The sequence below is a fragment of the Chiloscyllium plagiosum genome, unplaced genomic scaffold, assembly GCF_037043375.1.
Source record: "Chiloscyllium plagiosum isolate Xiang-an unplaced genomic scaffold, Cpla_swu_hap1 HiC_scaffold_23, whole genome shotgun sequence".
Lineage (NCBI taxonomy): Eukaryota > Metazoa > Chordata > Chondrichthyes > Orectolobiformes > Hemiscylliidae > Chiloscyllium > Chiloscyllium plagiosum.
The window spans coordinates 50,838,217-50,858,234 of record NW_028270161.1 but is presented as its reverse complement, the minus strand read 5'-3'; the positions used below and the strand labels follow the sequence as shown (position 1 = coordinate 50,858,234).

The window sequence follows — 20,018 nt, the reverse complement described above, 5'->3', positions numbered from 1 at the left end:
GAGTTAAAATATAAGATATTGATCAGGTGTAAGAATGTTCGAAAATTCAGTTGCATGTACCCAGAAATATGGGAGCTTGTGGATGGAGAGACTGGAGATAACGGTGAAGAATTTGACCCTGAAACAGAATCTGAAGTAAAGAGTGTGGTACCAGCTGGGATACGGACATTCAGGATGAAGAAGGTAAAATCCAGGGTGGAGTGTCATTAGTCTGTCACACACACATTGCACAAACCCAAAATTTGAGACACTGACCTGAATTATTGAAGAGCTGTGGACAAAGCTCCCAAAACGGTGGGTTGGAACCTAGATTAGGAAGCCAAAGATAAAGGAAAATAATTGAGTGTAATTGACGTGTAAGAGAAATTTGAACTCAACAGGGCCGTTTGAACTCAGTGCTGAACTCAGAGAGACTTCATTTTGGCTGTTGCAATGCCTTTAACCCGCAATGTTGAAGTCTGAGTTTTATGAGTAGACATAAATGTGTTGGAAGGCAGATAGAGTGTACCATGTAGCTGCCATGATGTGAAGTTATTTAAATCCACAACCCTTTTTTTTGAACAAAAAGGGAAAAAGGTAAACTGGAAGCAGGTGTCAGTGAGAGTTTAAGAAAAAAACTTGCAATTATTCCATTAGATATTTGTTGACGTCATGAAATGTATTTATGAATGTCAATTGATTTGGAAATACTACAGTTATCAGAATAAGGAATTCTGAGTTCATAATATGACAGCTCAAAGATGTTACAAAATATTTAGTGCAGGTTATGAGCCCTTACTGAATAGAGGTTTACAGGGGAACCTCGATTATCTGAACTTGATGGGCGGGCACTATTTCATTCAGATAATCGATTATTTGGTTAATTGATCAAATGGCTTTCCTCTGGGGCTTGGAGCTTTTAAAGTCTGCTCACAGTGTGCAAGACCCGCCCCCCACACCCCCAACACTCCTTTGCCCCCCAACTCCGTGCAACAGTGCCCCCGCCCCCAACACAGACCCCACCCCCCCCGCTCTCGTGCAACACTGCCCCCTGCCCCCAACACCCCCCCGCAACTACAACCACGTCCAACACCATCCCCCCCAAAAAGTCCCCGCCCCAACTCCGTGCAACACCGCCCCCAACCCTGTCCAACACCTCCCCCGCCCCCAACCCTGTGCAACCCCTCTCCGAACCCCGTCCAACACTGCCCCCGCCCCCAACATCTCCCCTGCTCCCGACCCCGTGCAACAACCCCCCTCCCCCGCCCCCAACCCCTTCAACACCGCCCCCTCACACGCGTCCCCAACCCCGCAGACACTCGCCCCTCTCCGGGACAGCAGGACTGGACTCCAACAACCACACTGCTGCAGCTGCCTTTGTGGAGTAAGTCTCCAAATAGCGCACACACACATGCAGCCACAGCCACACACACCCAACTTTTTACTGTAACTTTTTGACAGGTTTCACCTTTGCCCTGTACTGGACAATGTTGGAGAGATTATCGGGGGCGGGGGGGGCAGGGGGGTGGTGGTTAGGGTATACCCCTCTAGAACTCCAGAGAAAGTGTGGGGAGAGAGAGAGGGCAGGAGGTCAGTCATTTGGAGACAATGCCTGTTTAATCACTGTAAACAAAAGACGCAAACATGTTGGAAACACATCTTTGATGTAATGTTTCCATCGGGACCTCAAGATCTCCTTTGGATAATCTGATTTTCGGATAATTGGTATTTGGATAATCGAGTTTCCTCTGTATTTGTCTTTGCAAGAGATTAACTGCCTTAGTTGTAGACCATCTGAAAGCTAGGAAAATCAATCAAACTGCATTGCTGATGTACTGCAAGATCAGCTAGCCAGTATGTTCAAGTCATTAGTGGAAATAGAAATCCCAATTTTTAGTCAGAAATTGTAAACTGTTCTACTGAGGCCACACATGGATCTTTTCTACTGAAGTAGGTAGCTTGAGTCAGGAATTTTGCAGTCGCTGCATCCAACATGGAAGAAAGGTCCCAAAATGATGAGAACTTCAGCTCCAGGAAAGTAGGTGCAGGACTGTGTTGGGGCTGCTGTCCCTAAATGTAGGGGCAGCTACAGTGGCTAGTGCCAGGAGAGGCTGGTCACAAGGCCTGTTTGGTTACATGTTAGGATGTTTTCGCGCTCTCCCTTCCCGCCCCATCATCCCACTCATGCCACATGCATACCCCATGTCAACTCATGTTTCGATAAAACTCGGATGTCAACTCCTGTAAACCCATTCATCCACTTGTCTACCCTCCATGGCATCTCACCCATTATCCACTGTTTGAGAGTGAGAGCAAAGAGGATCCTATGCTTTGGAAATGATGCAAAAGACTGCAGGGCCTGTAGCTTCAACAAGAGCAAGGCTCAACAGCTTCTCAAACAATGTGAAAAAGCATGAATAGCAGCTTCAAAAAGAGAAGAGTGACTCATGGAAGACAGAGATGAGGAGAACTTTTTTTTGAGTTTTAGTCTGTGGCATTCTCTCCTTCTCCCCCCCCAGAAACCAGCAGAGATAGGTTAATTGAAGATTTAAAAGATGAGTTAGTTTCTTGACTGATAAGGGACTCAAAGAGTACCGCTCAAAGACAGTGGGGTTGAAGCCACAATCAAAGCAGTTATGATCATTTTGAAAGGCAGAACTGTTCTTGAGGGACCAAATGGCCCCCATTATCCCCTATTAATACTGTTCAAGAGCTTTTTGGGAATAATACTCAAGTTTGTTCCTACACTTAACATCACTCTTGAATACCTCCTGATCTCAACTTTTCAACAGAGGAAACAAGAACTGCTTTTTGCCTTGTCAGAACCTTCAACCATTTTAAACATCTCAGTTAGGTAATCGCTTAATCTTCTATACCTGAGGGAATTCCAACCACTCCATTATTTTCAAACATTTCTAAAATGATTGTTTACCTTCAGATTTCAGTCTAACAGAGAGGTTACACCTCCTCACTAGATTAGATTAGATTACTTACAGTGTGGAAGCAGGCCCTTCGGCCCAACAAGTCCACACCGACCCGCCGAAGCGCAACCCACCCATACCCCTACATTTACCCCTTACCTAACACTACGGGCAACTTAGCATGGCCAATTCACCTGACCTGCACATCTTTGGACTGTGGGAGGAAACCGGAGAAAACCCACGCAGACACGGGGAGAACGTGCAAACTCCACACAGTCAGTCGCCTGAGGCGGGAATTGAACCCGGGTCTCTGATGCTGTGAGGCAGCAGTGCTAACCACTGTACCACCGTGCCGCCCACAGAGTTGCTTTTCACTAACATTCATTGCTTTATCATTTATATTACTTAGTTGCTTTTTGCAATAACTAAGATATTGTGTGTGATGTATCCGGCAATTAAACATCAAATAGTTAGCTGAACTGAATGGTCCTAGGATGGTTAACTTTGAAATTGTCCACAGGAAAAGACTTTCAATCAAAGAACAATCACTTCTTTGTCTTGCAGAAATGTATTTGCTTTGGTTCGTGCCCATATATTTGATGACTCAATGCCACTTTGTTTGTTTTTCATATGTCCTTAAAACTACAAAACAAAAAGTGCTATTATTCTGAGCACGGTCAAGAATACATTTAATGTTTTTAATACTATGGTGTATATTATGATCTATGGGTGTAATGCATTGGACTGAAACACTAATTTAATGAATTCAAAAATGGGAGCAAAATCACTTTAGACAACTCAGCTATTTTCTAAAACCTTTAAAAGCTTCAGTTCACTGTTGAGCCTTTGATGAATTGCAGTTTAGTCTTATGTGCACATAATCAAGCCCAATCAGTGTCTGCCATGCCACACTTGGATTGGAAACTTTGGAAAAAGTTTTCACTTGCTTCCAAGAAAACAGCCTCAATCCAAAGCCAATACAGTTTTAAACTAATGAGAACCAAAGCCAATGGTGAAAGAATTTCAGAACTGGACACAGGGTAGGAGCTGGGAGAAGTCATGGTTGGTTGTGTGAGGTCACACCAGTGCAGCAATATCAAAACATTGATGAATGGATGCCAACAAAGCCCTCCTCCTACCTGGGCAGTAATAGGCGTGCCAAGGTTGCATTATAACTTTCAAGACTAGTACTCATGTATTGGAGCGCACATTTGAATCAATGCCCCAGTGGTTATATCATTGGACAGTTAATCCAGAGGCCCAGGTAATGTTCTGGAGACCTGGGTTTGAATCCTAGTATGGCAGATGGTGGCATTTGAATTCAACAAGAACCTAGAATTAAGGGTCCAATGACAACTATGAATCCATTGTCAATGGTTGGAAAAACCCATCTGGTTCACTAATGTCCTTGAGGGAAGGAAGCTATCATTCTTACATGTGCCTCCAGACCCACAGCAATGTGGTTGACTCTTCTTGGCCCTCTGGGTAATTAGGGATGGGCAATAAATGCTGGCCTAACCACTGATGCCCTCATCCCGTGAATGAATAAAACAAAACGTGATTCTTCTTCAACCAACATGATGATGCTGTTTGTGAAATCCAGATCTGTCAACAAAGGTATTTCCATGGGAAGCCAAAGATTGCACTGTGACTTGTATCATGTTGAAATCAGTAACCTTGAGGAAAAAGAACAGGGAAGAATGTAGAAACATAGGAACAGGAATAGGCCATTTAGCCCATCAAGCCAGTACACAATCCCTTCCGTACTCCTTTTGTGATGTTGAAGGAATCCATGCTGACTCTGTTGGTCTTGACATGCCATCTCCAGTCATGATATAAGGTTTTAAATATGTTAATATGTCACTCTTGTGTGGCATACTGTCTTGCACAGTTATCAGCATGACTGCTGATGAATACTATCAAAAGCATTTGTTCTGTGCCTAGAGTGAGCTGCCATCTTGCAAACCTGCTTGTTCTTCATAAATGGTATCATTTACTTCAGCATTCACTCTGTTGAAGTGTACTATGCTGAAAACTTTGCCTTGTACTGACTGAAGTGTTGTGCTCTTCCAATTGTTGTAGTCACTGAGGTCTCTTTTGTTTGGCTGCTTGCTGATTATTCCACGCTTCCCATAATACCTGGTCTTGTTGAACATGTCTGTGAGATCTGTTGTAATGTTGTCCTTGCCATGGTTCAATGGCTTTATTGGCACCTCATTAAACTCAGGTGCCTAGTTGCTTTGAGGCTTTTGGTAGCTTTTTAACCCTGTAATCTGGGATTTTCTTACAGGTCAGCATTAGGTTGTTCCAGTGTGGTACTTCATTGAACTCAACCATGGGGCTGATCTGGTTGGGAGTCTCTGAAAGTATTCCATTCTGCTCCTTATCCATCAATCCCATTCCACAGTCCTTCTCTTTGATTGGTACAGTTGTGGTTGCACTAGCTGGTTCCTGTCCAACATGTTGTACTCATGCCAATCTTTTTTTTTGTGACACCCTGTCTTTAAACTTTATCTATTCTCAGTTGTTACTCATGCAGCTCATGTACATGGCTTTATTCATCCAGTCTGATCATCTTACCTTTGACCCACCTTCTTTTCCTTCTCCTTCTTGATCTTCACCTTTATTTCGTCATCAACTTCCACATCATGTGAGTGATCCATTATTCTTTGATAGTTCCTCTGCTCCACCTAATTATGACTTCTGCACTCACCTTCACTTCTCATTTGGAGTTTTACACTATTTCTTGATATTGCCCACTCTCCATAATAATTCAGATTATTTGAGAGTCGAGGCTGGGAATGGCCTAATATCTCCTTGTTCTTCAGTCTCTTCCATTGCAAATGGCACACTCAAGGAAATGGCATGTGTATGCTGGCCTTCTCCAACAGCAATGGATTCAGCATTGAAAATATTATTCAAACATCACAATGTCCATAAAAACGCAATGAGGTCACCAGCTGCTAAACAATTTTGACTGTATGAGCACCAGCAACAGACCAAGGACATCCCAGCAAAGTGTCTGGACTTGTCAAGATGCAGATGCACAATCTGAGCACAATCTCTTTGTCAAACAAAATCGTTGGAAGCTGAAGAAACCAACAACTGCAAAGATTTATTGAGACTGGTTAAGGGATATTCAATAGACAATCCTCAGGGCAGAAGGGTGACATGTTGACCACTTTTATAAATTTTAATTTTCATGTATCCACACTGATTGAAGCCCTCCTTCTGAAAGTTAGGAATATAATATCCTTATTGACGTCTCTGTGTGGAGAGTGAAGGGAGAATGCTAAGTATTACAAAATCAATCAGGGTAAAGGCTGAGAGACTGGTGTAGTGCAAGTGTACAAGCCATACTAAAGGTCAGAAACAATGGGACCTCCCCCTCTGAATTTTCCATTTATTTCTACCTGTAGTGCTAATTATTTAAAATGCCATGGATACAATGATGATGAATTGCAGGATCTTTATAGATTGATAAACCAAGAATTGTATCTCGTGATCCTTCTCTTTAGCTATTGCTTATGATATTATCTGATCTCGCTCCTTTACAATATTTTACCTGATTAACTTGTCAGTGTCTGGATCATTTGTCAAACTGTTTGCAAGAAAGCTGTTATATATGTGCTTGTTCCTAGAAATGCAAAATCTCAGCAGTACCTGATGACTCATTTCACTACATGTCAAATGATGTTATTATTGCATCTCAGAATGACTGCATTAGATAAATGAACAAAATACAACTCAGTGGTTTGAATATTGAACCATCAAACTGCTGCCATTATATTTGAAAAGTCTTACCATGAGTACCACCCGTCTCAGTTTTGCTTCCTGATTTCACTTCAGGTTTTGTTTTGTTGTCATGACCATTTGATAGATTGCTGAAAAGAGGGACATTTTGCCAAAGCTTTTCATCTTTACTCATTAGGCCAATAGCACGGGGCGGCACGGTGGCACAGTGGTTAGCACTGCTGCCTCACAGCACCAGAGACCTGGGTTCAATTCCCGCCTCAGGTGACTGACTGTGTGGAGTTTGCACATTCTCCCCGTGTCTGCGTGGGTTTCCTCCGAGTGCTCCGGTTTCCTCCCACAGACCAAAAGTGTGCAGGTTAGGTGAATTGGCCATGCAAAATTGCCCATAGTGTTAGGTGAGGGGATAAATGTAGGGGAATGGATCTGGGTGGGTTGCGCTTTAGCGGGTTGGTGTGGACTTGTTGGGCTGAAGGGCCTGTTTCCACACTGTAAGTAATCTAAACACTTTTAATGTAAATTTTCAAATGTTTGAAAGTTAGGAATATGATATCCTCATTGGACATGTCCCGTCTTTATGCAGACAGCGAATATGCAATGTGCAATGGGCATGGGGATGTGTGTTGAGAGGACATATTGGGACAAATAAGTGCCAAATATTCAACCATCACAAAACAGAAGATTGGCCGGCAAGTCGGCTGGTCAAATTGCTGGCCATGCAGAAATCAGAGAGGAGCTATGTTAAGTTGCTTTCTCTCTGGTAACTCCTTGACCAATCTAAGTCAACTAGCAGGATCATTTCTCTTATGGTACAAATCATGGAGCTTATTTGAAATTTGGCATTCTTGCATATGTTTTGATGAGTGCAGGAGAAGAAAGAAACATGTCTGTCTTTTCAGCAATGTCCAAATGCTGTACTTACTAAGTGGCCGTAATTATTTTGTCATCTTGGGGCATTATTTTTTCACCTTGCAGAAACAAATGTTTAGACTCGCCATGGAGTTCTCGAACGTTATCGTGTACTCAAAGTCAGTTGATTTCAAAGACTTCAAACACTCAAAGAACAACCAGCTGTTTTATGAAAGCAATTCATTTTCAGAACACAAAGCAATGAAGTTAATAAAGCAATCAGGTAAGTGTATAATAAATTCAGCTTTTGTTTTTCAGTTCACTTGAAATTTCAACTGATTAAAATGGGAGCACAAGTTTTGATTTCCAATTTATCTGTTCTTGCTTGAGAAGCAGCTGCAATCCACTGAATTTTCCCTTCATGTTGGAGTAGGGCAGTAGTTACATTTCAGAGCCATTAGTGTAATACATTCTTCAACTCAGCTGTCATCATAATCAATCATGCCATGGGCCAAAGAATTGTAATAGGTTTCTTTCCTAAAGTTACATATACTTGAAAATATCCAATAAGTTAATTGAGAATGCCAAGATAGTGCCATAGATGCAATGCACAGTGGGATTCTCAGACTTTGGTAGGCCTGACGCATGTCCTTCCAGTATAGCTTGTGGCTTGGTTGTAAATCAGCAAGTTTATTCTTAATCATCAAGCTATTATCCATGTAACAACAACAAAACAGACTTGTCCATTCAGTTGGATAATTTTTTTAAAACTTCTGTTACGGGATGTGGGCGTTGTAAGCTAGACAAGCACTTAATGCCCATCCCTAATTGTCCAGAATGCAATGAAGAGTCAACCACATTGCTGTGGGTCTGGAGTCATGTAGGAAAAGTGAGGACTGCAGATGCTGGAGATAAGAGTCAAAAACTGTGGTGCTGGAAAAGTACAGCTGGTCAGGCAACATCTGAGGAGCAGGAGAGTCAACGTTTTGAGTATAAGCCCTTAATCAGGAATGTGATGAAGAGCTTATGCCTGAAATGTCAACTCTCCTGCACCACACGTTTTGATTCTGGAGTCACATGTCGGCCAGACCAGATAAGGATGGCAGTTTCCTTTCCTGCAGGATTTTAGTGAACCAGATGGGTTTTTCCAGGGTAAAAACAGGACTGCAGATGCTGGAAACCAGAGTCTAGGTTAGAGTGGTGCTGGAAAAGCACATCAGGTCAGGCAGCATCCGAGGAATATTCCTGATGAAGGGCTTTTGTCCGAAACGTCGATTTTCCTGCTCCATGGATGCTGCCTGACCTGCTTTGCTTTTCCAGCACCAGTCTAATCTAGATGGGTTTTTCCGACAATTGACTGTGGATTCATGAGCATCATTAGACTCTTAATTCCAGATTCTCCACTGAATTCAAATTCAATCATCTGCCATGGTAGGACTTGAACCTGGGTTCCCAGAACATTACCTGGATCTCTGGGTTAGCAGTCCAGTGATAAATACCACTCGGCTATCACCACCCCTTATGATCTCAGGTGGGACTGCGAGAGAAAGGAATTAACCCAGAATAAACTGAGTTAATATAAACAAAAGAAAAATGTTGCGGGTGCTGCTGGTAAGACCCACTATTTGCTACTGATCCCTAATTGGACTTGAACTAAATGGTTAATAGGTCATTTCAGAGGGCAGTAAGAATCATTGCTGTGATGGCTTCATGCTAGCATTACTGAGTTTTACTTTATGTTCTGGTTTTTAAAAATTTCAGTACCAGCTGAAGTGAGATTTGAATGCATATTCCCAGGCTATTATTCGGGCGGCACAGTGGCTCAGTGGTTAGCACTGTTGCCTTGCAGCACCAGGATCCCAGGTTCGATTCCAGCCTCGGGTGACAGTCTGTGGAGTTTGCACGTTCTCCCCGTGTCTGCATGGGGTTTCCTCTGGGTGCTCCAGTTTCTTCCCACAGTCCCCAGGTGAATTTGCCATGCTAAATTGTCCATAGTGATAAGTGCATTAGTCAGAAGGAAGTGAGTCTGGGTGGGTTACTCTTCGGAGGACTGGTTGGGCCAAAGGGCCTGTTTCCACACTGTAGGGAATCTAAACTAATAATTAACTTGGACATCTGGATTACTAGTCCAGTGACATTACACTACACCATCCTCCCCCATCCCCTGCCTTGTGATGTTTAATTGTGCTCTATATTGGATAAACTAACTTAAAAAAATCCTTTTCTTCTAGCTTCTGAATTTGTAGCACACAATTCAAAGTTCCTATCAAGAACCTACTCTGCAGGTGCCAGACGAAATCTTTCCAACTACAAACCTCATGAATTCTGGAATGTTGGCTGTCAAATGGGTAAGTTTCAACTCCATGTAATGTGACTATGTACTTCATGAACAATTGTTATGGATCATCCACAACCCTGTTGGAATATAAATTTACATCTGGGTCATCTTAAAAATTAGTTAAAAATACTTTGGATTTGAAGTTTTATTGTGGAATGTTGGCATATGAATACTCAACAGTTTAATCTGAGCAACTTCCAGGCCCAAGTATGGGAATGAGAAGATTTATGCACTTCCACTTTCACCAGTTGCAGATTGTTTCTGGAGTACTTCCTGATCTTTACAGACCCAAAGATTGCAGCTTATTTTTGTAACTAGGTGGACCCATTGTATAGTCTGGTACAACCACATGCTTCTAGTCTATTTCCCCCTCATCTGCTCTTTGAGGAACCAGTGGAATGCTTACAGGCAGGATGGACGAAATTTTTGGTCAAGTTCTCCGATAACCATTTCCAAGTTGAAACACTAGTCCATATTTAAAGGGCTCAGAAATTATGAATCTTTCATAGGTTAAAAAAGCTAAGCTTTTCGGTGGTAAATGAGAACTGTGGAGACAAAAGTGAGACCGTGGCCCAGACTGAATTTGACAAAACTGGAATGTGGTACAAAATTTCTCATAGTCCATTTATTATCCTAATAGTCAGCTTTGACTCAAGTTTGCCTCAAAATCAGAAGGCCGCCGGTTCAATTTCTACCTCAGAGAGTTGAGCACAAATCTAAAGCAATAGTCTAGTGCAGTACAGAGGCAGCGCTGTGCTGTATTTTGAATGAAATGGGAAATTGAACCCCTTCAATCAGCTGTAAAACCACTCCAAAATCCACAAATACAGCACAATTAAATAGTTGCAAGGCATGGCGTGGGGACATTGGTGTAGTGGTTGATATGAAGAATAATCAATCAGCATTGAGGTGACCCATGTGATATTAGAAATACTGAAATGGCATCTAGGGTTGGACAAAATATGTTGGGCAAGCCACCAATACCCATTTCGCATGAATGAATAACAGAAAAGTGAGGAACGAAAGGCAGACGCCTCGCTTACTGCTAAAGTATACATAAAGGATCCCTAGCATGATTGGTCAGCCAGCAGAGAAGTTTGGTCAGATATCCTGATCAATAATTTTTACTGGAACCACATCACAAATTGCTCATCTGCTCATTATGACATTGCTGATTGTGACACATTGCCTCTACAAATTGGCTACTCCAAAGATATTTCTTGCCAAAACAGTATTGAATTGGCAGGTAAACACTGTGAGATGGTATGAAGTCATAAAAGATGCTCTACATTGCAAGATTTTTAAAATTAAATACACTTTTAGAAATCCAAACACAAAAGCACTGCAATCCACCATCCTGACTTTATAACTGACTTTATAACTTGATGAAAATATTCCTTAATGGCAGCTCAGTGGACAATCCAAAGTTGTGCTTAAGGATCAAGAGGTCCCAAGAATTAATTCTGGGTGACCTGATCTCAGTTGGATGGACATTAGAGATCTTATAATTAGCCTTGGTGGCTCAAGTCAAGGGAATTCCTAAATAAGCCAAGGCTCTGAATCCTGTATTAACTCTGATGTCAGATGAAGGGAAACATTGCTTTTGGCTGTGGTGTCCTTGCTGTAAACAACCACAAGTCCAATTGCCTCAGTTAAGACAAGAAGGATATTCATTTGGTAACGCACTGGTGGACAACTCTTAAGTATGGAAAATCAACATTTTGGGCAAAGGCCCTTCATCAGAAAGGGCTTCCTGATGTAGGGCTTTTGCCCGAAACATCAATTTTCCTGCTCCTCAGATGCTGCCTGACCTGCTGTGCTTTTCCAGCACCACTCCACTCTTGACTCTGATCTCCAGCATCTGCAGTACTCACTTGCACCTAATTCTTAAGTGAGGACTGGCTACAGGTTGAATTGGCTGTTTTAATTGACTGCTAGTGGAGTGGACAGTAGAGTAATTAAAGGACGGCACGGTGGCACAGTGATTAGCACTGCTGCCTCACAGCGCCAGTGACCCAGGTTCAATTCCCGCTTCAGGCAACTTCCTGCGTGCAGTTTGCACATTCTCCCTGTGTCTACGTGGGTTTCCTCTGGGTGCTCCGGTATCCTCCCACAATCCAAAGATGTGCAGATTAGGTGAATTGGCCATGCTAAATTGCCCGTAGTGTTAGGTGAAGGGCTAAATGTAGGGGAATGGTTCTGGGTGGGTTGCTGTTTGGAGGGTTGGTGTGGACTTGTTGGGCTGAAGGGCCTGTTTCCATGCTGTAAGTAATCTAATCTAATCTAAAAGTATGTTTTATGATATAAGAAGTGACATAAATATAGCCAGACTGTTTTTTCTCTTGTTACTTAAACTTTACTTGACCTTTTTTGTGTATGCAGTTGCTTTAAACTATGAGGTTCCTGGACTAGGTATGGACCTCAACAGAGGCAAGTTTCAGGACAATGGAGGATGTGGCTATGTTCTCAAACCCAAATTCATGAATCATGACATTGCATTTGACCCGCTGGCTTGTAAGAGTGTTGAACCGATTATCGTTGTTATACAGGTTGGTATTAATATCAAACATTTGAGCAAGTTTAGTCAGTCAGATAAGGCTTTGAGTACCAAGTAGAGTATGAGCAAAATCAGTATGAACTGATAGATCATAAATTTTTTTTAATCATTATTTTATTCCCACTTACCATCAGTAGTTTAGAGGATGGTCACGTGGCCATATGCTGTGTTCTGGAACAATGGATTGAAGATATCCTTTTCTTTCTCGTCTGTCTTTCTATATATGTGTGTGAGATTAATTGGTTAACCCTTTTATTATACATCAGTGAAAATGATGATTAACTGAATACCCTTTTGAAAGTTAACAATGTAAAATCAATTGTGATCATTGAAGAAAAAAGTATAAACTCTTTGTACATCTTACATAAGAACTTGATTCTAAACTTTATGAAATGAAGGTAGTTGTAACTTAACATCATATAGAGTAAGGACTCAATTAATACCTATCCAGTAAGGCTTTCAATTATCTGAATGATTACTAACAAATAAGGAAATGGTTGATAGGATGAGGGTGTTGCGGTTGGCACAGTGTGGATAATGATGGTGGTTACCTGATGGAGGTTTTTAAGATAATGAAAGGGTGTGACAATGTAATTTGGCTTGGTGAGAGTAGAGTGTGGGAGATAAAACGTAGAGGCAAATAATCATAGTTACGGATAAATACAATATAGGATTCAAAAGAATTCACTGACAGTAGAAGTTGTAGGTCACATAGAGTATTTACAATCAGTAGCAAAGACTCATTTAAGAGAAATCTCAATAAATATATGAGGGCGAAAATAGAAATTTATGATTGTATCAGATGAAGCAGAATGAGAGGAGGCTCATATTGAGCTAAAGCCAGCATGAGCTGTTCAGGCCAAATAAGTTTCTTTTTGTTTGGTACATTTTGTATCATGCTATGTAATAATGACTCATCATTAATCATCAGTTTTATGTACATTGAAATTTGTCATTATTGTTTGAAGCTTTTGTGTACTGAGAAGTAAATACACTATGGGGAAAGACTTGCTCTGCTGTTTGTAACAAAATGCAAATGTGATTGGAAAAAAAACTTGTTAATTTAGTTGTAAAAGATAATTTTTTTTAAAATTGGTTTTTATTCTAATTAAGAATATCTGGTCATTGTTTTTCTTTGTAATGGCAATGAAAAATTGAATGATTTCACAATCCCAGTCCAGAGCCTGTACAGAAGCAGAGATTAGAGGTGGGTTAGAGAAGCTTTGCACTAATTCTCCAGTATTGTCTGGTTTGTGGGAGAGTTCTTGGTGAAGGTGCAGAGTCACTGAAAAATCCCAGTAGACTGGTGCTACGTGTGTTTGAAATCTGGATTTATGGCTGATTGATTTTCTTTTTGTACAGATCATTAGTGGTCAGCATTTACCAATCTGTAGAACACCCAGCAAAATAACAGTTGATGCTTGTGTTCGTGTAGAAATCTATGGTGTAGCTAAAGACACTGTAGCACAACAAACCAAGGTGTTAACATGTGCAGGTGAGGCAAGTGAGTATATCGCAAACAGAATTTTGTGTAATTAAATATGCTATTTTGCTACATTAAAACATTAGTGAAACCTTTTAAGACTGGGCTGCTCTGTGCTGAGTGAGTGTTCAAATTAATACTTTGCTGAAGGAAAAGATAGAAACATAAAAGATATCTTTTTATACAATAAGCTATTTGTCATTTTTACTTTTTAAACCGTGTTTCATTGATGTGACCAGAGGATATCTACACGACTTGTAGATGTCTGATTACATGATGATACTTAGACCACGGTGGCGCAGTGGTTAGCACCTCTGCCTCACAGCGCCAGGGACCTGGATTGAATCCCGCCTGGGGTGACTGTCAGTGTGGAGTTTGCACATTCTCCCCGGTTTCCTTCAGGTGCTCCGACTTCCTCCCACAGTCCAAAGGTATGCAGATTAGGTGGATTGGCCACGCTAAATTGCCCATCGTGTTCAGGGGATGTGTAGGTTAGGTGCAATAGTCAGGGGTAAATATAGGATAATAGGGTTGGGGAATGGGTCTGGGTGGGTTACCCTTTAGAGGATCAGTGTGGACTTGTTGGACGAAAGGTTCTGTTTCCACACTGTAGGGGTTTCTATGATTCTGATCACAATCATTTAGAAGCATAGATATTGACAAAGCTCTTTGCTATATATTCTTTACCCCACTCTCTGCTCACAGTACTTAGCTTTTCCCTGAAAAGGTAATGTGTTTTTTAGTCTCTCATATACCTTGTGCTAAAGCAAAACAATAAACAACAAAGTTATAAAAGAACAACTATCCTAACTCTTCGTTTCACTCTCTGTTATGGTTTTAAATTATCTGTCAATGACTCCTACCTTTTCCCTATTTATCCTGTCAAATCCTGGCATAATTCAAGAATGTCCGAAGTCACATAACACCATGTTATAGTTCAATAAGTTTATTTGAAATTGCTAGCATTCGGAGCGCTGCTTCTTCTTCAAGTAATTTCAAATAAACCTGTTGGATTATAACCTGGTGTCATGTGACTTCAGACTTTATTAGATTAGATTCCTTTAGATTAGATTCCTTTACAGTGTGGAAACAGGCCCTTCGGCCCAACAAGTTCACACCGCCCTGCCGAAGCGCAAACCACCCATACCCCTACATTTACCCCTTACCTAACACTATGGGCAATTTAGCATGGCCAATTCACCTGACCTGCACATCTTTGGACTGTGGGAGGAAACTGGAGCACCCGGAGGAAACCCACACAGACACGGGGAGAATGTGCAAACTCCACACAGTCAGTCGCCTGAGGCGGGAATTGAACCCGGGTCTCTGGCGCTGTGAGGCAGCAGTGCTAACCACTGTGCCACCATGCCGCCCCGGTCTACCGCAGTCTACCGCAGTCCAACACCGGCACTGCCACATCATAATTTAAGAAAAATATTAAAGATCTCAATCACTTTTATTTATTCCAGAGAAAATATATTCATGTTGTCAAACCTCACCCTTTAACTATGGTTCCTTAGCATCCATTGTTACTAATTAATGATGCAGGTCAGGCAACATCCAAGGAGCAAGAGAACTGATGTTTTGGATATAAACCCTTCATCCGGAATAGCAAAGTACATTCCTGATGAAGGGCTTATGCCTGAAACATCATCTCTCCTGCTCCTTGGATGCTGCCTGACCTGCTATGCTTTTCCAGTGCCACACTTTTCAACTCTGATCTCCAGCACATCTGCAGTCCTCACTCTCTACTAATTAATGATACCTCAATGCATCCAGTTCAATGCCACATGAACTGACACCAGTAGTAAATAGACATCCTAATGTTTGATACTTTCTGTTAAACAGTGTGGAAATAAAGAGTTCAGTGACTTGTGTTTCCCATAGTTGAAATGTGCTGTGCTCAGTGCTAACCAATGGGGAAACTCAAGCAGTCCTACTTTGCAAAAATAATTAAAGTCAACAGAATAGGGACCAAAAATGCAAATTACCTCCTTTTTGATAGAACCCATCAATACATGATTACACCAGTTATTACAGAGACACTCAAGAGAGCTGATTTTAAACAGGGTTCATCGCCATAAGTCAAATTTCCTAATTTAGTGTGTGTCCATGGGAAGCACGGAACTTAGTCAGAATAGTAGACCAATTCTCCATTTGCATGAACTGGTGATAGGAATGGCACATCCCTGGCTGCACAATAAAGCTCTGAGGACTGTTCATTGGCTGGAGGAACGCTTTAAGCCCCTGTATGGGGAGGAAATCCTGCCTCTGAGATCTATCACCTGATCTGTTTACTGGGTAGATCTTTGGGATGGGAGCAATGGGAAAGTAACAAATCCAGTGGCAGGGGGATGTTAACTACTGCACATTACTTCTGATTGCAGTAAGCCAAATTCCTAAACTGTTGTATTCTTTCCTCTCTAGGGTGCTACCCATTGTGGAATGATTCTTTGCTTTTTTGCATTCAAATTCCAGAACTGGCATTAGTGCGATTCACAGTAAAAGACGTTAATCCTCTCAGTGAGAATGATTTGCTTGGTCAGTACACGTTGCCATTTACAAGCATGAAGAAAGGTAAAGATGTCCCAGGTTTTTCTGGCAATCTGTATCTTGGCAGCTGTAACCTGTTTTCGTAACAACTCTATTAACATATTGAGTCACAATTGAACATCTGTTAACAGAAAGCCAAAAGAAACTTCTTCATGCAAATGTAATCACTAGAGACAAGATTCACTGTCAGAATTTATACATCTGCATGCAGTAATGAGTTAAAAATTACAAATGCTAGCTGATGGATTACATTTTTTACACCTCAACAGTGCCAGTTTCAGGTACTAATGAGTTATGTTTTGCAATTCCTGCTGTTGCCTTCCTCTGCATTTCTATCCACGTCTGATTGGCTGTAGTGCACACTGCAGTTGCTCGGATCCCAAAGCTGGATCTCTGGAGTGAGAGACCCAAAAGGGCAGCTTTCCCTAACTTCCTCTCCATTCCAATGTCACGGGCCCTTCAGATACCTCCTGTGGTTCCTTTTTAAAGTAGAAATCTTCCTTTGCCAAAATTGAGATGTTAATCTGCACCCTCCATGCCCGTCTCGATAGATCGGAGAGTCCAAATGTGTAATGTGAATTCTCTAGCTCTTGTAAACGATGTACTGTATAGGATCCGCTATGCATTCCCCCAAAATGATCCTTCCATTTCAATAAGGACTAAAGTGGTAGCATTCTGTATAGAATATTAAGCCACCGCCTGTAAATAAAGCAATTTTAGATTACTGAAATTGGCTTATAAAACAAATAAGCTACTTTCTGCTTAGGAATAAATTTTTAAAAAAGATTAATTATTTTAATTATGTCTATGCTGGGAAACCACATTATGGCCTCCTCTACGCTAGGGAACCAAAGGGTAAACTGGCTGACTGCTTTGCAGAACATCTACGTTCTGCTGCAAAATATGACTGACCTTCCAGCTGCCTGCCACTTTAATACACCATCTTGTTTCTTGGCCAACATCTCTGTCTCAGGCTTGCTGCAGGGCTCCTGTGAAATTCAGTGCAAATTGGAAGAATAACACCTCATTTTCCATTTAGGACTTTTGGACTCAATGTCGAGTTCAACATTTTTAGAGCTTGAGCTGGAGGCACCTTCTCCCATGTTCGTTAGCCTAATGCCCAAACACTAGGCCTTGTTATCACATGGTCTCCAATTACTCACAACCTATTGTTAGCCACTAATAATCCCTATTATTAGCTATTCATTCTCCTAGGCTGATCATTATCCACTCCTTTGTCTGTCCAACTATTCTTCTCTCTGTTTGGCAGCTGTATCCACCTATTTTTACTCCTTACCCCCTCCCCACCCTATCTTCTGCATAATAACAGCTTTTTCTTAGCTGCTATCAGTTCTGAAGAAGGGTCACTGGACCCTAACATTAACTCTGATTTCTCCCCTGATGTTGCCAGACCTGCTGAGCTCTTCCAACAAGTTCTGTTTTTGTTTCTGCAACATTTTATATCAGTTGCATGATTATGGAGGGAACTGCTTTGAAAGTATCAATCCAAACAAGTTGAAATAAGAGGGCATTGAATTTCTTAAACCATTTGAGAAGGTTTGCTATTGAAAACTCAGAATTGCTGTAAAATGAATTCTGACCTCTGCTCATCATGTTATATGAACCATTTTATAAATTTGCAGCTACCATTCTCTTCCATGGTAGGGATCTACAGGTCTTGCTTGGTCTAGTGTGGGAGAAGAAAAATCACTGGACAGTTTTATAAGAAGAGGTATTTGTCTTCCTGAAGAAAGACATATTTTTTTGAAGCTTTTCATCTTTCACTCATCAGAATAAATGAGTAATGTCATATATGGATTTCAGTGCCAGAGTGATGTATAGGCAAAGCATTCCAAAGACAGGCAGAGCATATTAAACAGCATTATCACTTTAGTTCTTCACAAGAAACAAGTTATTGATGTTATCCAACAAACCTGTGTCTGAAAAATCTCAATAGCATTGATTTAATTTGGCAATTGGACAGCATTTGCTGGATAACCCTAAGTGTGAAAAGAATTATGATTACACCCAACTTAGGACTATCACAGTATGTTACATTTGCATATATTGGAAGCTACACAAAGCCCTGTTCTTTGACTTTGGAAAGAATATGAACAATCATTGTTCCTATTTCAACTCAACAAATAGGTGACCTTGATAATCAGAGTAAACATGCCTTAAACTTTATTCTTATCATTAACTGGTGTATCTTCCTTGGCAATACCTCTCCTAACCAGAGTCCATTTTCTAAGGATTAAGGGTAGGCCATTTTGGACTGAAATTAGAAATTTCTTCACCCAAATAGTGGTGAGCCTGTGGAATTCTCTGCTTCAGAAAGCGGTAGAGGCCAAAACATCGAATGTTTTCCAGAAGGACATAAATTGTTCTTAGGACTAAAAGGGATCAAAGGGTATGGGGAGAAAGTGGGAACAGATTAATATCTGGAATAAGTGGATTGCTTTTTGAGGAAAGGAATAGACTGAAAAATAAACGATCCTCTGAGGTCTTGACTGAGTGGATGTTGAAACCTTTTCTAGTGAGAAAATCTAGAACTACAATTATGGGCTAAAAATAAGGAAGCCTTTTAAAAGAGATGGGGATACTTTTATTTCTAGAATTCAGCTGCCAATCAATCAGCACTTTCCTCTCATTGTATAAATGTTGTTTCTCCCTTTAAGTTGCTTTTTCTTGCAAATAATCCTGATAAGTATAAGATGAAAAACTTTAACAAAATGTCTTTTTCAGCAATAATTGAATTCTGTACTACCAATAAATAAGATGTAGTTTATTGCAAGATTCTGGCCATGTACAAGTTACATTAATGTGGTAAATGTTGGTGCAGAGAAAGGTCCTAAACTGTTCTCCCGCCAAGCTCACATGGCATCATCATATAGGGTGGTGCTTATAGCACTTCTCAACACTGAACCTTTCAGATTCTTGCACACATGTATGACATTTACATCGATATTTTTCTCATTATCAATATTCATGCATTTATGCATATAATTTCTTTTATAGTGACCTTATTGCCTCCATAAATCTCTGATTTCAGAGACACGGGCAATACAGAATGCTTCTGTATTCAGAATGCATTCTCCAGAATTGGAAGACTGGTAGAGTTGTGGATTAAAGATTGTTGATTTTGATTCTGTTCCTGACAGTGTGAGGTCTGAAATTGCTAGGTAAAAACAATGACTGCAGATGCTGGAAACCAGATTCTGGATTAGTGGTGCTGGAAGAGCACAGCAGTTCAGGCAGCATCCAAGGCGATTTGAAATCGATGTTTCGGGCAAAAGCCCTTCAGGAATAAAGGCAGTGAGCCTGAAGCGTGAAGAGATAAGCTAGGGGAGGGTGGGGGTGGGGGTGGGGAGAGAGTAGCATAGAGTACAATGGGTGAGTGGGGGATGAGATGAAGGTGATAGGTCAGGGAGGAGAGGGTGGAGTGGATAGGTGGAAAAGGAGATAGGCAGGTAGGACAAGTCTAGACAAGTCATGGAGACAGTGCTGAGCTGGAAGTTTGGAACTAGGATGAGGTGGGGGAAGAGGAAATGAGGAAGCTGTTGAAGTCCACATTGATGCCCTGGG

General features: G+C 41.2%; 2 protein-coding genes across 3 annotated transcripts in view; one reads left to right on the top strand and one right to left on the bottom strand.

The window, feature by feature from the left end:
- The window catches only part of LOC122561605 (1-phosphatidylinositol 4,5-bisphosphate phosphodiesterase zeta-1-like), an 81,996-nt gene that overhangs the window by 51,757 nt on the left and 10,221 nt on the right, over positions 1-20,018 (top strand). The window contains exons 7-12 of one of the 2 annotated variants that reach the window (XM_043713484.2): positions 1-183; positions 7,629-7,785; positions 9,734-9,850; positions 12,223-12,389; positions 13,760-13,901; positions 16,308-16,457. In XM_043713484.2, the coding sequence (XP_043569419.1) occupies positions 1-183; positions 7,629-7,785; positions 9,734-9,850; positions 12,223-12,389; positions 13,760-13,901; positions 16,308-16,457 (916 nt within the window). The remainder of the gene's footprint in view (positions 184-7,628; positions 7,786-9,733; positions 9,851-12,222; positions 12,390-13,759; positions 13,902-16,307; positions 16,458-20,018) is intronic. The other variant, XM_043713485.2, reaches the window with a different exon arrangement.
- The window catches only part of LOC122561603 (phosphatidylinositol 4-phosphate 3-kinase C2 domain-containing subunit beta-like), a 230,771-nt gene continuing 227,609 nt past the window's right edge, over positions 16,857-20,018 (bottom strand). The window contains exon 34 of the mRNA XM_087999662.1: positions 16,857-17,132. The gene's annotated coding sequence lies outside the window, so the exon portion shown is untranslated. The remainder of the gene's footprint in view (positions 17,133-20,018) is intronic.